We start from the raw sequence: 20807 nt of genomic DNA on the forward strand, positions 1-20807 counted from the left end.
AATCTTCAAGAGCAATAGTATAATTTTTATCAGTGTAGAAATCAGTCATTACTTCACTCAGCTTTCTTTGACTAATTTTTCTCTTTTGGCCCCAGTGCCTGGCAATATAGAACTTCTCTGACCAGGAATCAAATCCATGCCCCTTGCAGTGGAAGCACAGAGTCTTAGCCACTGGACCACCAGGGAGGTTCACTGGTTTTCTTTGAATGGTCTGCTGGGGCGGGAGAAAGGGAATCCCTCCATCCCATCTCCTACTTGGTGAAGCAAAGGATAAGGTCAGCTAGTAAAGAATCCACCTGCTATGCAGGAGACCAGGGATTGATCCCTGGGTTGGGAAGATTCCCTGGAGAACAGAATGGCAACCCACTCGAGTATTCTTGCCTGAAGAATCTCCTGCACAGACGAGCCTCGTGGGCTACAATCTATGGGGTCGAAAAGAGTCTGACATGAGTGAGTGACTAAACCCTTGCTCCGAGGACTGGAAAAAGAAACTAAATTGCTTTGCACAAAGAAGTGGGAGGAAATTTGGGGGGCACTGAGTGAAAGAAGGGGGGTGAGTGTGGGGTAGAGAGGGTGGAGAGGTGGGGAGAGGAGGTCACTCAGCATGGGGTTGACCCGTGTATTAGTTTCCTGGGGTTGCCATAATTATGCACAATAAACGTAGTGGCTTTAAATAATACAAAGTAAATTTCTCACAGTTGTAGAGGCTAGAAGTCTAAAATCAAGGTGTCAGCTGGGCCGCATTCTCTCTGAAGCCTCTAGTGAAGCAGCCTTCTTGCATTCTCTAGCTTCTTGGTTTCCTAGCTTACGGCAGCATAATTCCAGTCTCTGCCTCCTTCCCACACCTGTCTTTCCTCTGCGTGTGCTGTGCTGTGCTCAATTGTGTCTGACTCCTTGTGAGCCTGTGGACCGTAGCCCACCAGGCTTCTCTGCCCATGGAATTTTCCAGGCAAGAATACAGAAGCAGGGTACCATTTCCTTCACCAGGGGATCTTCCCCACTCAGGGATTGAACCCACATCTCTCGTGTCTCCTACATTGGTGGATGGATTCTTTACCACTACTGCCACTTAGGAAGCCTCTCTTCTGTGTGTGTCTGTGTCCAAATTTTTCTCTTCTTATAAGACACCAGGCATTGGATTGGGCTGTGCTGCAATTTAGTATGACTTCATCTTAATTTGATTGCATCTATGAAGAGCTTACTTCCAAATAAGAGAACATGTATAGGTTCCAGGTGGGAATGAATTTTGGGGGGATACTTTCCAACTTCATCCAGACCACTAGTGTGTGATTTGACTAAGGAATGGAAGTTCTAATATTCCATTTTTAAAAGGAATGAATGAATGAATGATGAATATGGAACTGTGATATAAAATTTCTCTTTGTCTTTACCCCCAGATCTTTAGGGTAAGTTGGCTATGCAAGTGTGGAAATCAAGGAAAAGGCATCTCTCTATTTCTGTGAGATAAGAAGGGGACACACATGAGAAGTGAAATCAGGAATGCTGGAGGGGGGATCCTGAGAAGGTAAGACCAGGAAAGTCCCTGGGGACAAGAGCCAGGATCTGAACTGATATCTAGTTACAGATATGCAGAGAAATAAAACACAAAGATACATCAGTGGGGATAATGGGGCTTCTCATTTTCTCCAACTGTACTTCTATGTATATTCCAAATTTTCTATGATGAGTGTAATTTGTTTCAACAATCAGGGAAAAAAGCAAAAGTTATTTAAAAGAAGCCCATTCAAGGTAATGGATTATTTAGATTTAAATTCAGATCTTCAGAAAATGCCTAAAGAACTGCAAACTGAGTTCTTCCTTTCTTTAAGTCTCATCAGACGGCTCAGTATTATTAAAGCCGTAATGTTCATCCTCCATGAGTATAATTATCCTTTTCAAATTATTCCCTTTGATCAGCTTGGGAGTTTTCAAGAAATCATTATGATGATTTTATTAAGAAATCCCTAAGTTAAAGCAATTAGTAGTTTCTATACTAAAAATTAATCAGGACATATTACAGTTGTCCAGTAGCCACACAGACACACACACACACACATGAAGTAGCTATGACTTATAATTGGTCATAGTCTATTTTACCATACTTTGAAAAACAAATGAAGATTGAAGTTGTGAATGAACAGACAATAATCACCTACTACTTTTCATCACTATGCTAGAAACTGGAATATAGCAATAAATAGAATTTTTTCTGTTCTCAAAGGTCTTACATTTCAGCACAGTGGAAGTGTTAGGATTGTTGTTGTTTAGTTGCCAAATTGTGTCTGACTCTGCAACTCCATGGACTACAGCCCACCAGGCTCCTCTGTCCATCCTTCTCCAGGGGACCTTCCCTACCCAGGGATCAAATCCACCTCTCCTGTACTGGCAGGTGGGCTCTTTACCACTGAGTCACCAGCGGGAGGAGGGGGCAACAGAGAGTGAGATGATTGGAGGGCATCACCGACTCAATGGACATGAGAGAGCAAACTCCAGAAGACAGTGAAGGACAGGGAAGTCTGGTGTGCTGCAGTCATGGAGTCGCAAAGAGTTAGACATGACTTAGTGACTGAGCAACAACAACCAGGGAAGCAACCTTAGGATAGGGGAATAAATTAAACAATTACAATGATGTGGTATAAGCGTTATGATAAAGGAGTGCCAGGCTATGAGAACATCCATCTGGTAGAACTGATGTAATCTGGGGTGGAGGTGGGGGAAGTTTAGGGAAGGTCTACTCCAGAAAGTTTGAACTGAGCTCTAAGGATAAATAGGACTTTGTCGGGGAAGAGAAGGGAAAGCAGATGCATCAAGGAAGAAATTAAATGTGTAGTACTTGATTGTATTAGTAAGTAAGAACTGTTCAGTTGCTGGTGTTAGTGACTCAAACTAGTTAAGCAAAAGGAATTTGTTAATTCAAGTAACTTGAAGGTGAAGAGGAAGTGTTAGCTTCACGCGTGGCTGGATCCAAGGGCTCAAATAATGTCAGGTTTCTGTTTCTCTCTTTATATCTTTATTATGCTCATGACTTGGCATCATTTTCTAGGGCAGCTTCCTCCTCATCTGGAGCAACAGGGCCACCAGCAGTTCAGTCTCTTATTCTACTAATTCAAGAGCCACACAGAGTGTTTTCTCCTTCCAATTTCCACTGGAAATAGTCTTTGTAGATGTTAACTCCTTTTGGTGATGTTAACTCTGGGAGATGGTGAAGGATAGGGAAGCCTGACATGCCGCAGTCCATGGGGTTGCAAAGAGTCAGATACAACTGAGCAACTAAACAAGAGCAACAACTCCTCTTGAGAAGAGATCATCCTGACCAAGGGAGGGCCCTAAATCCAATGACTGGTGTCCTTATAAGAATAGAGGACACAGAAACACACAGAAAACAGTGATATGAAGACAGAGGCAGAGCTTGGAGCTGTGTCTCTACATCCAAGGGGCTCACTTGTATGGGAGCATGTTAGTGGTTTCATCCTGGGATTTGGAGTCAGGAGCCAATTTGGGTCTCAGAGCCACTTACAATCTCTTAGTAGGAAAGACATGAGAACAAAGTGCTGCTGGTGTACAGAAGATGGAGCAACTCACCAGGCTGGCTGCATATGCACGCGGGATTTTCAGAGGGTGACTTCTGCCCTGTGTTCTAAAGAATGAATTAGCTGGGTGACAGTAGAAAAGGCATTGGTAGCAGATGTTAGTGGTGCCCACTTACACCTCCCTGGATCTTGCTGCCTGGCCCAACAGGTGTATTTCTACACATGCTCATTATACTTGCAAAAATCAGCATCTGAACGCCTCTGCTTGAGGCTTCTGGACCTCCCAGAAACATATGCAAGAGGATGGAAGTGCAGAGAATTAATCAGCCTCGGGACAACTTTCCCTCAGTGACTGGCTAGAGTTGGTAGATAAATAACCAAGCAAATTCATCCTTCAGTTGGGAAAATTCTGAGTGTGTGTTACATAGTACCCCCATACTCATTAGAGAAACTCTGCTTCATTTGACTCCATCTGTAACCAGTTTGTTAATGCATCATTTATTGGCTTCCCTTCCTTTCCCTGTCTCACTTCTCTGCTTTGAACCTCAACTGGTACTTCCTGGGATCATCTTCCAAATAAATCACTTGCATTTGATTTCTTGTCTCAGGGTATCCTTCTGAGGGAACCCCAAATTAGATAACATTCCACACAGAAAGGATAGCATGTACAAGAGTGTGAGAATGTAAGCATGGACATCTCACAACATATTTAAGACATTATCCAAATTATTTGAAAATCTGCTGCCTGGTCTTTTGGTCTAAAGTGTAAAGAATTATCCGGAGCTTAGAAATAAATGTGTACCATGTTATAATGACCCCTCTTTAATTCTGGAAATTGTTGGAGTCCAGAAGAAAAGCTGGGGATTGTTCATTTTCCCTGGAGCCCTCAGACCTACACAGGGCCCAGCACATGGTGTGCACTCAGTAAGTATTTTAAAAAAAATACTGTATTGTTGATTGACTGATTTTTGGCTGTGCTGGGTCTTTGTTGTTGTGCGTGGGCTTTCTCTGGTTGCAGTGAATGGGGGCTATTCTCCAGGTGTGGAGTATGGGCTTCCCATTGCAGTGGCTTCTCTTGTGGACGCACAGGCTGCACGCATGCAGGCTTCAGTAATTGCAGCTTGGATGATCCAGAGTGCGGGCTCAGTAGTTGTGGCACATGGGCTTAGTTGTTCTGCAGCATATGGGATCTTCCCAGACCAGGGATCCAACCCCCATCCCCTGCATTGGCAGGTGGATTCTTAATCACTGGACCATCAGGGAAGTCCAATAAGTATTTTTGAAGTGATGATTTTATTGTGCTGAAATTGGGGTATTGCAAAATTCCAGGGCTTAGTATACAATACCCATCTGATAAACACTTTTTGAACAGAACTAAAGTTCACTTTTCACTTTCATGCATTGGAGAAGGAAATGGCAACCCACTCCAGTATTCTTGCCTGGAGAGTCCCAGGGAAGGGGGAGCCTGGTGGGCTGCCGTCTATGTAGTCGCACAGAGTCGGACACGACTGACACGACTTAGCAGCAGCAGCAAAGGACACTTAACAGCCAAAAAAATTTTAAAAAAGCCTTTCTTTGTCAGGCATTGTGCCACCTAGTGGTGACTTTGAGAAGGGGGACTTTGCAGGCACTGGTTGTGTGCTCTAGACTCTCAGGAACTTCAATTTTAGTTAGGGTGCAAAGTTGTAAACTGAGTTCTTTGTAAGATCAAAACAATAGAAATAGTTAAATGTCCACAACAAGGGAATAATAAATTAAATGATGCAATATCATTTTCATAAAACATTACGCAGTGATTAAAATGAATTAACTTGATCTGCATCTACACAGAAATTTCTCCAAGACTTGCTATTCAAGTGATAAACTGAAGTCACAGAAAATACATATAATATGATGTCACCATGTAAAAAAAAACTCACCAAAATACACCCCATATCTTTGCTTGTTTGATTGAGTGGGGTGATGAGATGATTTTTAAGTCCTTTCCAGTTCTGAGATTCTGTAATTTTAAGACAAACCAAAGTCTATAGTTCCTTTAAAAAACACACTGCTTTGACCCATCATATAAGAAAACTGTAAAACTTTGCTGCTGCTGCTAAGTCGCTTCAGTCATGTCCAACTCTGTGCGACCCCATAGACAGCAGCCGACCAGGCTCCCCCGTCCCTGGGATTCTCCAGGCAAGAACACTGGAATGGGTTGCCATTTCCTTCTCCAATGCATGAAAGTGAAAAGTGAAAGGGAAGTCGCTTAGTCATGTCCAACTCCTAGCGACCCCATGGACTGCAGCCTACCAGGCTCCTCCATCCATGGGATTTTCCAGGCAAGAGTACTGGAGTGGGGTGCCATTGCCTTCTCCTGTAAAACTTTATGGAGGGACATAAAAGAAGACCTGTATAAATGGAGACACATGCCGGTTTCCTAGATTGATAGAGTCAACACTGCAAAGATACACTTTTTTTTTCCAAAATTAATATAAATTTAAAAATACAGTGATAACAAAACCAAAATCTCAATGGACTTTTGATGGAGAGGACTTGAAAAAAGTTCTAAAGTTCATCTTCAAAGTCAAATGTATAAGAAGAGGCAGAAAATATTTGAAAATAAAATCTGTATTGTAAAGTTAGAATAATTAGAATTGTATACTAGTGCCAGAACAGACAGACAAAGGAACAACGAGAAAGTCCAGAAACAGATGCAGGTATTTATGAAAATTTAGTATGTATCAAAAGTAACACTTCAACTGAGTCAGGAAAGGATGGGCTATTCAGAACTGCCGGGACCACAGTTACCTTGGTCTCCTTACCACAACAAGGGCATATGCATGTGTTTGTAAAAGCTCCATGGGCCTAATCGTTCAGAAAATATTTTAGAATATTTTCTAAGTATTCTAGCCAACTGGTTTCTGCTTAATATCTATGACCAGAAAAACACAAGAATGGAGGAAGAGGAGTCTCAGTGTGGTTATCCAAATAAAAAGTCATGTTCCTTTCTTAATTCTCATATCTGAGTAAATTTTCAGACCCAGACCATGGAACCCATTGACCGAAGGACGTGGCTAGGTCCCTAGGAAGAAGGACCCTGCAACACTGAGACAAGTATACTGGGGAAAGAGGAACATCCAGATATTTCTCAGGATTTGAAAGGATCTTGTTACCCAGAAATACAAAGTACCACCATGGCTCCTCTGTAAGAAAGGGGACTTCTGAGTGTCAGATAATGAGCAGAGTCCTTGATAACACAGAGCTTACAATGGTCCCTTGGCCTACAGACCCACCCATTTCCCCACTCTTGAATTCTTAATTGGGAATATAAATTGGGCAGTTGGAGCAAGCCTGCACATTAGGTTCTTGGCCTTTAGTTCTCATGTGAGGAAGTCCAAGTGAATACCTTTGAAACTATCCCTTCTCTATCAAGTTGAAAAAATAAAATCAATATTTCATCCAAGGGGATGTGGAGGTGACAGTGGAATTAACGCTGCCATGAACAACCTAAAGGATGCAGGAATGGGCACCCCTTAAATGGTCCTGTTTCCATTTAGTGTGCCTGTTAGCCCCCTTCAGAAACCAGGAGGATGGCTTACAAACTACCGCAGACCTAACCATGTAGGAGCCCTGATCACAGCCATTGTGTCAGCTCTGTGACCCACATAATACAGAATCTGGATCACTTGGGCATCCCACAGAACACCACACCTGTTTCACTGATGACATGATGCTAATCAGGCAGAATGAGCAAGAAGTGGCTAGTATATTGGAAGGATATTTCCTTGGTAGGAAACATGCACTTCAGAGGGTGGGAGATAAATCCGTGAAGATTCAGGGAACTGCCACTTCCATTTTCAGGGAACCAGTGGTCATAGACATGCCAACATAGTTCCTTTGAAGCAAAAGGCAAACTACAAAATACAGACAAGCAAGATAAAAGAAAAAATCATTTTAAAATGCTCTAAAAGTGATACCTAAAAATAGTGTTTCTATCCTTTAAGATGTTCTTCACTGTGCATAGAACATAACAGACTAAATTTGTAATTAAAGTATATCACTATCTGGTATCTTAAAGTCTACTATACACATCACTTTGTAGCCAGTTATTTTCAACTAACTTCCAGATGCCGCAGGTTATCCCTCATCTTCCTTAAAACGTGCCATGTGAAAGCAGACAGTTCTCACACTCCGAAGACTACTTCTATCAGTGCAACTTCTGAACCAAGAAACCTTAGCGTTATGGTAGCCTTCGAATCACTTTCCTTTCGGCCAGCACAGCAGGCCATATCTACAGCGGGCACACTCTTGCCTGGATCACGCTAGAGAAGATGTTCCTAGGCAAGCGGCCTAGCCCATAGTCACGTCCCTCCTCCAGCCACGCGGGGGCACTAGAGCGCCATAGTTCACACGGGACCCCGGCCCTCTGGGAGGACGATCTGGGCGGGTGTGTTGACTGCCCGGTGTGGGCGGAGCAAAAAGCGTCCCGGTCCTTGCCGAGGGCAGGAAGTGAAGAGGCCGGGCTTGTCTGGCGAGGTGTGCGCGTGCGCATAGGTCGGGTCGGCGGACTCTTCTCTATTGCTACTGCTGGGGTCTGTCCTGGTGGGGACGCCTTTGCTATAGAGTGGGCGGGGCCCCGGGGTGGGGGGGACAGAGTACTGGAGTTGGGGCGGAGAGAGCTTTGAGGGGCGCTGGGGTGCGGAGCGAGGACCCTGTGTACCCGGCGGGGTGGGGATGGCGAGGCCTGGGGTAGGGGAGGGACGACAGGGCGCCCGGGCGGGAATAGAGGGGGCGGCGTGTGGAATCGGGGAAGAGGGGCGAGGGGGAAAGGAGGACGTGGGAGTAAAGCCTCCTTCTCCCGCCTGGTCCCCTTTTGGTGTGAATTGCAGGGACTCCAGGGCGCTACCGTGCAGCGCGGGAGTTGCAAATAGACAGGTGGCTGTATTTCCGGCAAGATAACCTCCCTCTCCCAGCCTTCTCGTTTAGGGGTCCCTTTTTAAAAGTTGTGTTTCTAATTAACGTAATGTGCCTCACAGTGACACCTTCTCCCGTGGAAAACTGATTCCAACCGATTTAGGCATCTTGAGACTCAAACCTCTTTTACTTCCTCACTCTTAAAGTAGAGAAAAGTTTTCCTACCTAAACCCCAGTGAAAAATAGGAAATTCCCTGTCTGAACAGCTGTAGGGTATTGAAACAATTTCTTCATGAACTTGTCTACAAAAATCACTTTTTGTGCTCTTTAAATAATGTCTCTTGCTTGTGTAATGTGGAACAACAGTTAACAGTGAGCATGAGAAATTTTAGTCCAGGGAAATGAAAATACTTGCACTGAGAATTCAGGGATTGATCAGCTATAGTGACTCCAACCAATGCAACCAAATCCTCACTAAAAGGATTTGGGTTCATATCCATCATTCTCAGCTGTGGTGAAAGGATGTAGGCTGACATTTGGAAGCCTAAGAACCAAGTCTGTTGCCTTCCAATTTATTATTTTTTTAAGCCTTCCATCATGTGTGTACTTTGCTTGAATGATTATTTTAAAGTACATGTCCTATTTTTGCCGATCCGACAGCTGTTGCCATAGAAACTAGAGAAGAAATAGTCATTTTCAGCAGAGTTGTTAAAACTGTCTTCTAGGCTTCAGCTGTGAGTGCCAGTGAGGGCTGTACTTGCGCGTTCTGAGATGGTACTTAAAGAATTAAGGATCTGAAATGTTCTTAGAGGCTAACAATCCAAATTGTTTAATTTTCTCACATCATTAATTTAATAATCCTAGAAGTTTGCCAGCTATGTTTATTGACCTGCTGCTGTTCTTTGAAGAGGATATGTAAGCCCTGATTCTTCTGCTCTGTGTAGTCTAGTCATTGGCTCTTTGAAAATGTATAAATAGACTCCTTCTCCCATTCTCTACCCTTTCTTAAGGATAAAGCAGGGATTACAAACTATCAGGCACTATTTCTGCTCTAAGTGACACTTGTCGGTGATATAAATGATAGTGTTTTTGCTTGTATGTGTAATAGGTATGGTGTCGGGCTTTTGCTTATACCTTCTGTCTCAGTAGAACACTTTACATTTCACGGAAGTCGAGAGTGATGAGCAGGAGTTTGCTTGACATGTGAGCAGAGCTAAGCAGTGTAAATAGATATGCGCAGACAGAGATGAGAGGTTTTTTTCTTTCTTTCCACTGAGAGGTGTAAGTAAATCTGTGGGTCTGGAACTTAGGAGTTGGTGAAGAAAGGGTGGGGAAGGTGCCTGGAGAAATAGTGGGAAGTGGTAATTTGCAGAGTTTGGTCTACAGTATGTAGAAGTTTATTGAAGTGCATGGAAACCAATGAAAATTACAAATACAGTTGGCTTTATTGGCTTGAGGCTTACAACAGTAGTCACACATTCTGTAAAAATGTGAATAGCACAGAAATACAGAAGATGGAAATGCTGAATCCTTACAACCATCATCCTGCCACTCCAAATAACCACTGTCAATGCTTTGGTGTATATTCCTTTAGATTTATTTATATTTGTGTATACTGCCATATTTTAAGCTTTACTATTTTTGCAAATTAGGTAGTGATTTTTGTCTGGTTTGTTTTCTCTGATATCCCTGGCATTCAGAAAGGTATGTGGTATGGCATGTAGCAGGTTAAATATTTAATGTATGAATGAATAATAAATAATTCAGAGGTCAGAACCAAAAGGGACAAACATGGCAGTCTAGGCCTATGCCCCAAATTTAGGCTGTAGAGTGTACTTAGAAAAAGGGAGTGTGGTTGATAAGTGACTGAAACTGGTCCCCTAGAGTAATGAAAAGAGAATGTTTGTTTTTGCAGTTTGGACTTTTGGTAGAAGACGTTCTATATATAAACCTTAACACACTTTCATATTTGAAATCTTAAATTTTTTTTGTGCATCTGCCCAAATGGTGTGCATAATAATTGCCTTCCTGAACTATTTTGCTACTCAAGGATATACTTTCTTTTTTAAAATTCATACAGTGTATGGCACTTAAGGCCATGTTTTACTGTCCTTTAATAGTCTTACTAAAGTACTTTCCCCCCAGTCCCAACTAGATTATAACCTCTGTGAGGTCAGGGATTGAATTTTATGCTGTGTCCGTAACTCACATACCACCTAGCCAATGAAGAATCTTCCTAGCTACCCAAATACTAATTTTAAAATGATTTCCAGGCCTAAAATATTTTACCACTTTTCAGCTAGGTTCAAAGGAGAAGAAAACTAGAAAATATCTTGTTATTAATGTTAAACTATTATATACAATATCAGCTTCGACTCTACTGATTTAGAATTGGTAGGAATTCAAAAAGGGTTAACTAGAAGTTAACGCTTGCTTAGCATGCTCTTTATTCAGATTATACATTAATAATGCAAGGGCAGAATGTATAAAGTATGTAAAACTGTTGAGCAGTATTCAAATAGTTTGATATATAGATAATACTATTTATGAAAATTGATGTTCTGAAGCATCTTTCCAGATAATAGTATATTAACCTAGACTGAATTCGATTTATGTATTTTTACCTTCAACTTTTATTGGGCTTCCCCAGTGGCTCAGCTGGTAAAGAACCCGCCTGCCAATGCAGAAGATGCAATTTTTATTATGAAGATTTTGAAACACTAAAGAAAACTGAAAAAAAAATTTAATGGCACGTATATAACCACCACTTTACACAAAGATTGCTACCGTTTTTAGTATATCAGCTTTATGTCCTGTGTGTATGTATGTAGGCAATTTTATTATAAAATTTGGAAGTTTCATTCATGATGGAGAGAGTGTTCATCAAGTATTTCAGGTGTAAGATACTCACCTCCATAACCACATCTTTGTCAACTAAGAAAATAAGCAATACTTACCTAAAAGAACCTAAAAGCAAATTCATATTCAGATTATCCCAGTAGTTCCAGTTGTCTTCCAAGGCTAATTTTTTTCTTTCAAAGTAGGATCTAATCAGAGTTTATGCATTGTGTTTGGTTGTCTCTTTTTAGTATCTTTTAAAAAATATGTTAATGTATAGTTTATTGGTAATAAACAGTAATAAACAGTAAATTGGACATATTTAAACTGTGCATATGTTTGGACTTAGTGTATATTTATGAAATCAGGAACACAATCACAATAGTGAGCATTTTAATTGTCCCCCAAACTTTGTAATTCCTCCTCTTGCCCCTCTTTACCTCTCCAACCTCTGATTTCTCTGTAACTATAAATTAGTCTGCATTTTCTACAGTTAATATTATAAAGCTGGAATCATAGAGTATGTTTTTTGGAGGGAGAGTAATGTTTTTTCCTGTGTATGGGTCTGGCTTCTCTCACTTGCTAGTATGGAGAAATAAAATTGTTTTTGTGTATTGCTCTTGTATTCTGCCACCTTAAGCTCATTCTAATAGATTTTTTGTTGTTGTTGTTTGGTTTGTAGATTTCTTTGGATATTTTGGATAGACAGTCATGTTATCTAGGAATAAAGATGATCTATATTTCTTATCTGGATGCCATTTATTTATTTAGTTATGTACATATTTACTCAATTCAATCACACTCACCAACATCTCCAGTATAATGTTGAATAGAAGTGGTGGGAGTGGACATCTTTTCCTTGGTCGTGATCTTAGGAGGAAAGTATATCCTTTACCAGGAAACATACTGTTGGATATAGATACCTGTAAATATCTTAGTTTACTGAGTGTTTTGAAAGATTGGTTGTTGACCTTTTTGGGGGCTGTGTTGAATCTTCGTTGTTTTATTCTAGTTGCAGTGAACAAGGGCTGGCTCTTCTCTCGTTGCAGAGTGTGGGCTTCTCATTGAAGTGGCTTCTGTTGCAGAGCACGGGCTCTAGGGCCTGCAGGCTCAGTGTTAGGGCTCCCGTGCTCTGGAGCACAGGCTCATTGTTGCGGCTCCCAGGCTCTGGAGCACAGGCTCAGTGTTCCGACTCCCGGGCTCTGGAGCACGGACTCAGTAGTTGCGGCTCCCGGGCTCTGGAGCACGGGCTCAGTGTTGCGGCTCCCGGGCTCTGGAGCACGGACTCAGTAGTTGCGGCTCCCGGGCTCTGGAGCACGGGCTCAGTGTTGCGGCTCCCGGGCTCTGGAGCACGGGCTCAGTGTTGCGGCTCCCGGGCTCTGGAGCACGGGCTCAGTGTTGCGGCTCCCGGGCTCTGGAGCACGGGCTCAGTGTTGCGGCTCCCGGGCTCTGGAGCACAGGCTCAGTAGCTGTGGCACACAGGCTTTGTTGCTCCTTGGCGTGTGGGATCCTTCTGGGTAAGGTATTGAACCCGTGTCTCCTGTGTTGGCAGATGAATTCCTTATCACTGAGCCACCAGGGAAGCTCCTGGTTGTTGGATTTTATCAAATGCTTTTTCTGTGTCTTCTGAGATGATCATGTGGTGTTTTTTCAGTTAGGGTGAATTACTTTGATGTATGAATTTTTATTCAGCCTTACATTCCTGGGACAGATGTCACTTGATCATGATGTATTGTCTTTTTAATATATTGTCGAGTTAGAGTTCCTAAAATATTAATAATTTTTGTATCTATACTCATGAAGTTTATTATTTTGTAGTCTTTTTGTAATTATCCTTTTTTTTCGCCCTTTGTTATCAGGTGATGCTAGTCTTAAGAAATGGGTTGCAAAGTATTCCTTTTTAATTTCCTGAGTTTATATAGAATTGTTATTTCTTCCTTAAATGTTTAGTACAATTCCCCAGTGAAGCCTTTTGGTTCTGGAACTTTCATTGTGGGAAGGTTTTCAACTACAAACTCAATTTAAAGACCGTGTATAAGGTTCTTTAGGTTATTTATTTCTTCTTGAGTGAGCTCTGGTAATTTGTGTTTTTCAAGGAATGTGTCCATTTAATCTAAGGTGTCAAATTTAAGATTTTCTCTTTCATTGGTTTTAAAATTTTATATACCTTGGAGTAATTTTCTTTGTGTTTCCAGTGTGTGTGATTTGTTAAACTTCTTGATATGCAGGTTTACAATTTTCATCAAATTTGGAAAATTTTCAGTCAGTCAGTCACTTTAGTCGCTCAGTTGTGTCCGACTCTTTGAGACGCCATGGACTGCAGCACACCAGGCCTCCCTGTCCATCAACAACTCCTGGAGTTTACCCAAACTCATGTCCATTGAGTCAGTGATACCATCCAACCATCTCATCCTCTGTTGTCCCCTTCTCCTCCCACTTTCAGTCTTTCCCAGCATCAGGGTCTTTTCAAATGAGTCACTTCTTCACATCAGGTGGCCAAAGTATTGGAGTTTCAGCTTCAGCATCAGTCCTTCCAATGAATATTCAGGACTGATTTCCCTTAGGATGAACTGATTGGATCTCCTTGCAACCCAAGGTACTCTCAAAGGTCTTCTCCAACACCACATTTCAAAAGCACCAATTCTTCGACTCGCAGCTTTCTTTATAGTCCAACTCTCACACCCAGACGTGACTACTGGAAAAACCATAGCCTTGACTAGACAGACCTTTGTTGGCAAAGTAATGTCTCTGCTTTTAAATATGCTGTCTAGGTTGGTCATAACTTTTCTTCCAAGGAGCAAGTGTCTTTTAATTTCATGGCTGCAGTCACCACATGCAGTGGTTTTGGAGCTCCCCAAAATAAAGTCAGCCACTGTTTCCTTTGTTTCCCCATCTGTTTGCCGTGAAGTGATGGGCCAGATGCCATGATCTTAGATTTCTGAATGTTGAGTTTTAAGCCAACTTTTTCACTCTCCTCTTTCAGTTTCATCAAGAGGCTCTTTAGTTCTTCTTTGCTTTCTGCCATAAGTGTGGTGTCATCTGCATATCTGACGTTATTGATATTTTTCCCGGCAGTCTTGATTCCAGCTTGTGCTTCATCCAGCAAGACATTTCTCGTGATGTACTGTGCATATAAGTTAAATAAGCAGGGTGACAATATACAGCCTTGATGTACTCCTTTCCCTGTTTGGAACCAGTCTATTGTTCCATTTCTGGTTCTAACTGTTGCTTCCTGCCCCTCATACAGCTTTCTCAAGAGGCAGGTCAGGTGGTCTGGTATTCCCATCTCTTGAAGAATTTTCCACAGTTTGTTGTGATCCACACAGTCAAAGGCTTTGGCATAGTCAGTGAAGCAGAAAGGGATGTTTTTCTCGAACTCTCTTGCTTTTTGATGATCCAGTGGATGTTGGCAATTTGATCTCTGGTTCCTCTGCCTTTTCTAAAACCAGCTTGAACATCTGGAAGTTCATGGTTCACGTACTGCTGAAGCCTGGCTTGGAGAATTTTGAGCATTACAGCGTGTGAGATGAGTGCAGTTGTGCGGTAGTTTGAGCATTCTTTGGCATTGCCTTTCTTTGGGATTGGAATGAAAGCTGACCTTTTCCAGTCCTGTGGCCACTGCCAAGTTTTCCAAATTTGCTGGCATATTGAGTGCAGCACTTTCACAGCATCATCTTTTAGGGTTTGAAATAGCTCAACTGGAATTCCATCACCTCCACCAGCATTTTTCATAGTGATGCTTCCTAAGGCCCACTTGACTTCACATTCCAGGATGTCTGGCTAGTTGAGTGATCATACCATCGTGATTATCTGGGTTGTGAAGATCTTTTTTGTATAGTTCTTCTTTATATTTTTGCCATCTCTTCTTAATATCTTCTGTTTCTGTTAGGTCCATACCGTTTCTGTCCTTTATTGAGCTCATCTTTGCATGAAATGTTCCCTTGGTATCTCTTATTTTCTTGAAGAGATCTCTAGTCTTTCCCATTCTATTGCTTTCCTCTATTTCTTTGCACTGATCACTTAGGAAGGCTTTCTCATCTCTCCTTGCTATTCTCTGGAAAATTTTGGCCATTATTTTTCAAGTGTTTTTTCCTGTGTGCTATCCCTTCCCACTTTTCTTGGAGTCCATTTATTCCATTTGAGTTATCCCACACCTCATTGATGCTTTATGCATTTCTTACAGTTTATTTTTTCTCTGCATTCAATTTTCGATGGGTTTTATTGTTATTTCAGGTTCATAAGTCTTTATTTCTACAATGTCTAATTTGCTGTTAGTCTCATCCAGGGTAATTTTTATTTAAGACATTGTATTAATAGTTTTCTTATCTGGAAATTCAGTATCAATCTTTTGAAAAATTATATTCTTTGTCTCTATATAACATGCTCAAACTTTCCTTTAAGATTTAACACATATGCAATATATGTAACTACTTTAATATCCTTGAATTCCCAGCTTCATCTCTTTGATTTTGGAGGACCATTGGGGAGAGGAGAGGGGAGGAATAAAATTATCATTATGGGATTAACAGTTACAAACTGCCATACATAAAACAGATTATCAACAAAGACTTGCTATATAGTGCAATAAATTACATTCAATATCTTGTAATAAACTACAATGGAAGGTAGTCCTATTGGACTGTGTTAGGTTTTACCTCTTTGCGTAGTGGCCTGAAAACTCTCCAGGCAGAAGATTGGGGTGGCCATGAGGTTCCTTTATCTGTTTTCTCCCTGTCTCTCAGGGATGACTGTTCTTCATTGCCTAATGTCCATATGGTGAAACCTTTGTTTTCAGTTCAGTTGCTCAGTCGTGTCCAACTCTTTGCTACCGCATGAACGGCAGCACGCCAGGCTTCTCTCTCCATCACCAACTCCTGGAGTCCACCCAGACCCATGTGCATTGAGTCGGTGATGCCATCCAACCATCTCATCCTCTGTCGTCCTCTTCTCCTCCCACCCTCAATCTTGCCCAGCATCAGGGTCTTTTCAAATGAGTCACTTCTTCGCATCAGGTGGCCAAAGTATTGAAATTTCAGCTTCAACATCAGTCCTTCCAATGAATACGCAGGACTGATCTGCTTTAGGATAGACTGGTTGGATCTCCTTGCAGTCCAAAAGACTCTCAAGAGTCTTCTCCAACACCACAGTTCAAAAGCATCAATTCTTCGGTGCTCAGCTTTCTTCATAGTCCAACTCTCACATCCATACATGACCACTGGAAAAATAGCCTTGACTAGACAGACCTTTGTTGACAAAGTTAATGTCTCTGCTTTTTAATATGCTGTCTAGGTGTCATAACTTTCCTTCCAAAGAGTAAGCATCTTTTAATTTCATGGCTTCAGTCACCATCTGCAGTGATTTTGGAACCCAGAAAAATAAAGTCAGCCACTGTTTCCACTGTTTCTCCATCTATTTGCCATGAAGTGATGGGACTGGATGCCATGATCTTAGTTTTCTGAATGTTGAGTTTAAGCCAATTTATTCACTCTCCTCTTTCACTTTCATCAAGAGGCTCTTTAGTTCCTCTTCATTTTCTGCCATAAGGGTGGTGTCATCTGCATATCTGAGGTGATTGATATTTCTCCCGGCAGTCTTGATTCCAGCTTGTGCTTCATCCAGCCCAGTGTTTGTCATGAAACGTTTGTTTTATTTACTCTTTTTTAAAATTATTGAGGTATAGTTGATTTACAATATTGTGTTAGTTTCAGGTATACAGCAAAGTGGTTCAGTTTTATATATATATATTTTCTTTTTCAGATTACCTTCCATTGTAGTTTATTATAAGATATTGAATGTAATTTCTTGCACTATCTAGCAAGTCTTTGTTGATTATCTGTTTTATGTATGGCAGTTTGTAACTGTTAATCCCATACTAATAATTTATTCCTCCCCTCTCCTCTCCCCAGTAATCTTAAGTTTGTTTCCTGTGTCTGTCAATATGTTTTTGTTTTGTATATAGACTCATCTGTATTGTTTTTTTAAGATTCTGAATATACATGATGTTATGTAATATTTATCTTTCTCTGTCTGACTTATTTCACTAATATTCTCTAGGTTCATCCATGTTGCTGCAAATGGCAGTATTTCATTCTGTTTTATGGCTGAGTAGTATTTCATTGTGTATACATATATATACCACATCTTCTTAAGCCAGTTATCTGTTGATGGGCACTTGGGTTGTTTCCATGACTTGGCTGTTGTAAATAGTGCTGCTATGGACATTGGGGTGCATGTATCTTTTTTGAATTAGAGTTTTTTCTTTTCTGGATAAATAGCCAGGAGTGGAATTGCTGGATCATATGGTTGCTCTATTTTTAGTTTAAGGAAGCTCCATACTCTTTCCTATAATGACTGTAGCAATTTATATTCCCACCAACAGTGTAGGAGGGTTCCCTTTTCTCCACACTGTCTCCAGCATTTATTGTTTGTGAACTTCTTAATTATAGTCATTCTGAGCAGTGAATGGTGATACTTCATTGAAGTTTTGATTTGCATTTCTATAATAATTGGTCCTTCCTTGTTGAAAGGACTGATACTAAAGCTGCAGTATTTTGGTCATCTGATGTGAACCACTGACTCATTGGAAAGTCCCTGATGCCGGGAAGGATTGAGGGTAGAAGGGGAAGAGGGTATCAGAGGGTGAGATGGCTGGATGGCAGCACCAATACAATGGACTTGAACTTGGGCAAACTTTGGGAGATGGTGACGGGTAGAGAGGCCTTGCATGCTGCAGTCCATGAGGTTGCAAAGAGTTGGACGTGACTGAGTGAACAACAACAATAATAATTAGCAGTGTTGAGCATCTTTTCATGTGCTTGTTGGCCATCTGTATATCTTCTTTGGAAAAATGTCTATTTAGGTCTTCATATTCTGTTCGTTCAGTTGTTTTCAGTAAGAAGATAAGTCCCTTTCCCTTTGTCTTGACCTGAATCAGAAGTGTCAGCATTATATTTGAAAGGAACAAATTGGTATTTTAAAAAATACATTTTGTGTTAGATGTTAGTATTCCATTAAATGCTCTTTGATCTGGTTACTGCCAATTGCTGAAACTTTCCCTGGTGGCTCAGCTGGTAAAGAATCCCCCTGCAATGTGGGAGACCTAGGTTCAATCCCTGGGTTGGAAAGATCCCATGAAGAAAGGAACGGCTACCCATTCCGGTAGTCTGGCCTGGAGAATTCCATGGACTGTGTACAGTCCATGGATTCGCAAATAGCTGGACATGACTGAGCGACTTCCACTTTCTTACTTTCAGTCTTGTTTTTGTTTAATCTATTTCTTGTTCCCCAAATAATTTAGCTGTTAAAATAAAAATAGACTTCTTTCAACTAAAATTAAAAAAATGAAAAGAAGAAAAAAGGTCAGATTTGTTTGACATTGGAGGTACATGTTACTGAGTTTTAAAAAGTTAGTAAAACCTTTTTGGTTTTTGTTGTTAAGAGGAATTGCTGCATGAGTGGTGAGTAGAAACCCAAGGTAATTTGGTTGGAGACGTGTTGAAGGAAGAACTTTTCAATGTGTTATATTTCCAGTTTGGTAATAAATATTTTGCTGGGATTATTTATAGTTTATATTTTGTGTTCCAGATAATCAAGTAAAACAAAAATGAGCTTCATCTATGGACTGCAGTCTGCTGCTAGAAACTGTTTTTTCTTCCGATTTAATTTACTGACCAACTGGAGAAAATGTAACACACAAGCTGTAACCTCAGGAGACTTTCATCAAATGAAAATTAACCATATAGTAAATAAATCTCTGGGCCTGGGAGTAAATCACGGTGATAGATGGACTCCTCTGCCTGAAAACTTTCTCTTCTATAGGACTTTTAATACCAAAAGAAAAGGCTGCCTTTTGACCACCAGAAGTAAGGAAATTTGGATGATTAGCCGAAAATGTACTGCATGGACTGACTCTTTTTCAAGACAGCTACAGATGAAGGACGTTCCCATAGTTCCTGCTCATTCAGTGTCGCATCCCTTGAACCATTTACCCACAAGAGACATCAGGAGTTTCCACACTTCTCCAAGGTGCCAAGCTGCTCCTGCTCCTCTGTTGTTGATGATTCTTAAGCCAGTGCAGAAACTGCTTGCAATCATTGTGGGCAGGTAAAATGCTTTTTAAAATATAAGCTTTTATATTAAAAGTTTGTAAAACCATACTTTTAAAGAAAAATTGGTAGATTTCCCTCCCATGATTAGCTCAGAAGTTCAGTTTCTAAATAGTTGGGGTGTGTGTGTGTGTGTGTGTGTGTGTATATATATATATATATGCCTTAATAATCTTGAAATCATTTGCTGCATATATAATTCAGAAATGTGATCTGTAAAAATTATTCTTATATATATTATCTAGACACTATTTTAAAGATCTTATAATTACAAAAATCAGAAATGTTTGTTACAGTTCATGTGTAAGAACCGTACTTACAAACATTCCTTTTTAGTTCATGAAATTTGAGGCAATGAATCATGAAACTGAAGAACTTTGCTCATTTAAGAAAGAACTCCTAGCCAAGTTAACTCTTAATTAGTATTTGTTTATTTTTCTATTCTATTTCCAACAAATCTTTATTTTCTCTTGGTGATCCTTTATAGCACTTAATGTTTTTAAAGCTAAATAATGCTTCATATTTAACTTAAAACTCCTCCCTCATAATTAATCTTGTTTTCTCTTATTTGCTCCATGAAGATTGAAGAAAGGTAAAGTTAAGCATTGTCTCCCTATAAAGTTATTTCATATTTGATAGCTATGAAGTGCCTTCTAGCCTTTTTACTTCCATAATAATCCACCCAGTTTTCTTTTTATCCAAAATCGAGAACTTGTACTCTAATTTATTGTGTTCTTTATGACTAAGCTTTGGCACTCAGAAAATACACAGTTAATTTAGCTCTCAATTTAAGTATGACTTCAAAGAAAGCTAGAGCTAGGCAGTAGTCAAAGAAGTAAAACCAGCTTTTATTCAGAACTTTTGCGGTAGGAGAAAAGAGACCTCAGTATAGAACCAGAGTCAGTTCTGAATACACCATGGGCTGTGCAGGTAGTGTGGGGGTTGGTAGATGGAAAACTACAGAGAGGAAACATCAGGAGCCAGGAGGGATTCTACTTAATCTGGTCTACCAGAGTTACTGCTGAAGACAGGTGAGAGTGATCAGATACCACCCAACCATGGTGCCTATCCATGGCCTGTTTAGAAACGCAACTTCACAGCAGGAGGTGAGCAGTGGGCAAACAAGTGAAGCTTCATCTATATTTAACAGCTGCTCCCCATCACTTGCATTACTGCCTGAGCTTTGCCTTTTATCGGATCAGCAGCAGGATTAGATTCTCATAGGAGCATGAACCCTACTGTGAACTGGGCATGTGAGGGATCTAGGTTGCGTGTTCCTTGTAAGAATCACCCCGAAACCATTCCCTCACCACCACCCCAGGTCCATGGAAAAATTGTTTTCCACAAAACCAGTCCGTGGTGCCAGAAGGGTTGGGGACCACTGACCTGGGGGATACCGTAGAAGGCAATGGCACCCCACTCCAGTACTCTTGCCTGG

At 40.9% G+C, this 20807-nt stretch overlaps 1 protein-coding gene across 5 annotated transcripts in view; it reads left to right on the plus strand.

Annotated features, from left to right (window-relative positions):
- Positions 1 to 7915: 7915 nt before the first annotated feature.
- OMA1 (OMA1 zinc metallopeptidase) overlaps positions 7916 to 20807 on the plus strand; it is a 107410-nt gene continuing 94518 nt past the window's right edge. Inside the window, exons 1-2 of one of the 5 annotated variants that reach the window (XM_044944942.2) lie at positions 7916 to 8048; positions 18849 to 19367. In XM_044944942.2, the coding sequence (XP_044800877.2) occupies positions 18868 to 19367 (500 nt within the window). In that variant the 5' untranslated portion in view covers positions 7916 to 8048; positions 18849 to 18867. Of the gene's footprint in view, positions 8115 to 18848; positions 19368 to 20807 lie in introns of all 5 variants that reach the window. The other 4 variants (XM_006048269.4, XR_326643.4, XM_006048268.4 and 1 more) reach the window with 4 other exon arrangements.

The sequence above is a fragment of the Bubalus bubalis genome, chromosome 6 (genome assembly GCF_019923935.1).
Source record: "Bubalus bubalis isolate 160015118507 breed Murrah chromosome 6, NDDB_SH_1, whole genome shotgun sequence".
Taxonomy (NCBI): domain Eukaryota; kingdom Metazoa; phylum Chordata; class Mammalia; order Artiodactyla; family Bovidae; genus Bubalus; species Bubalus bubalis.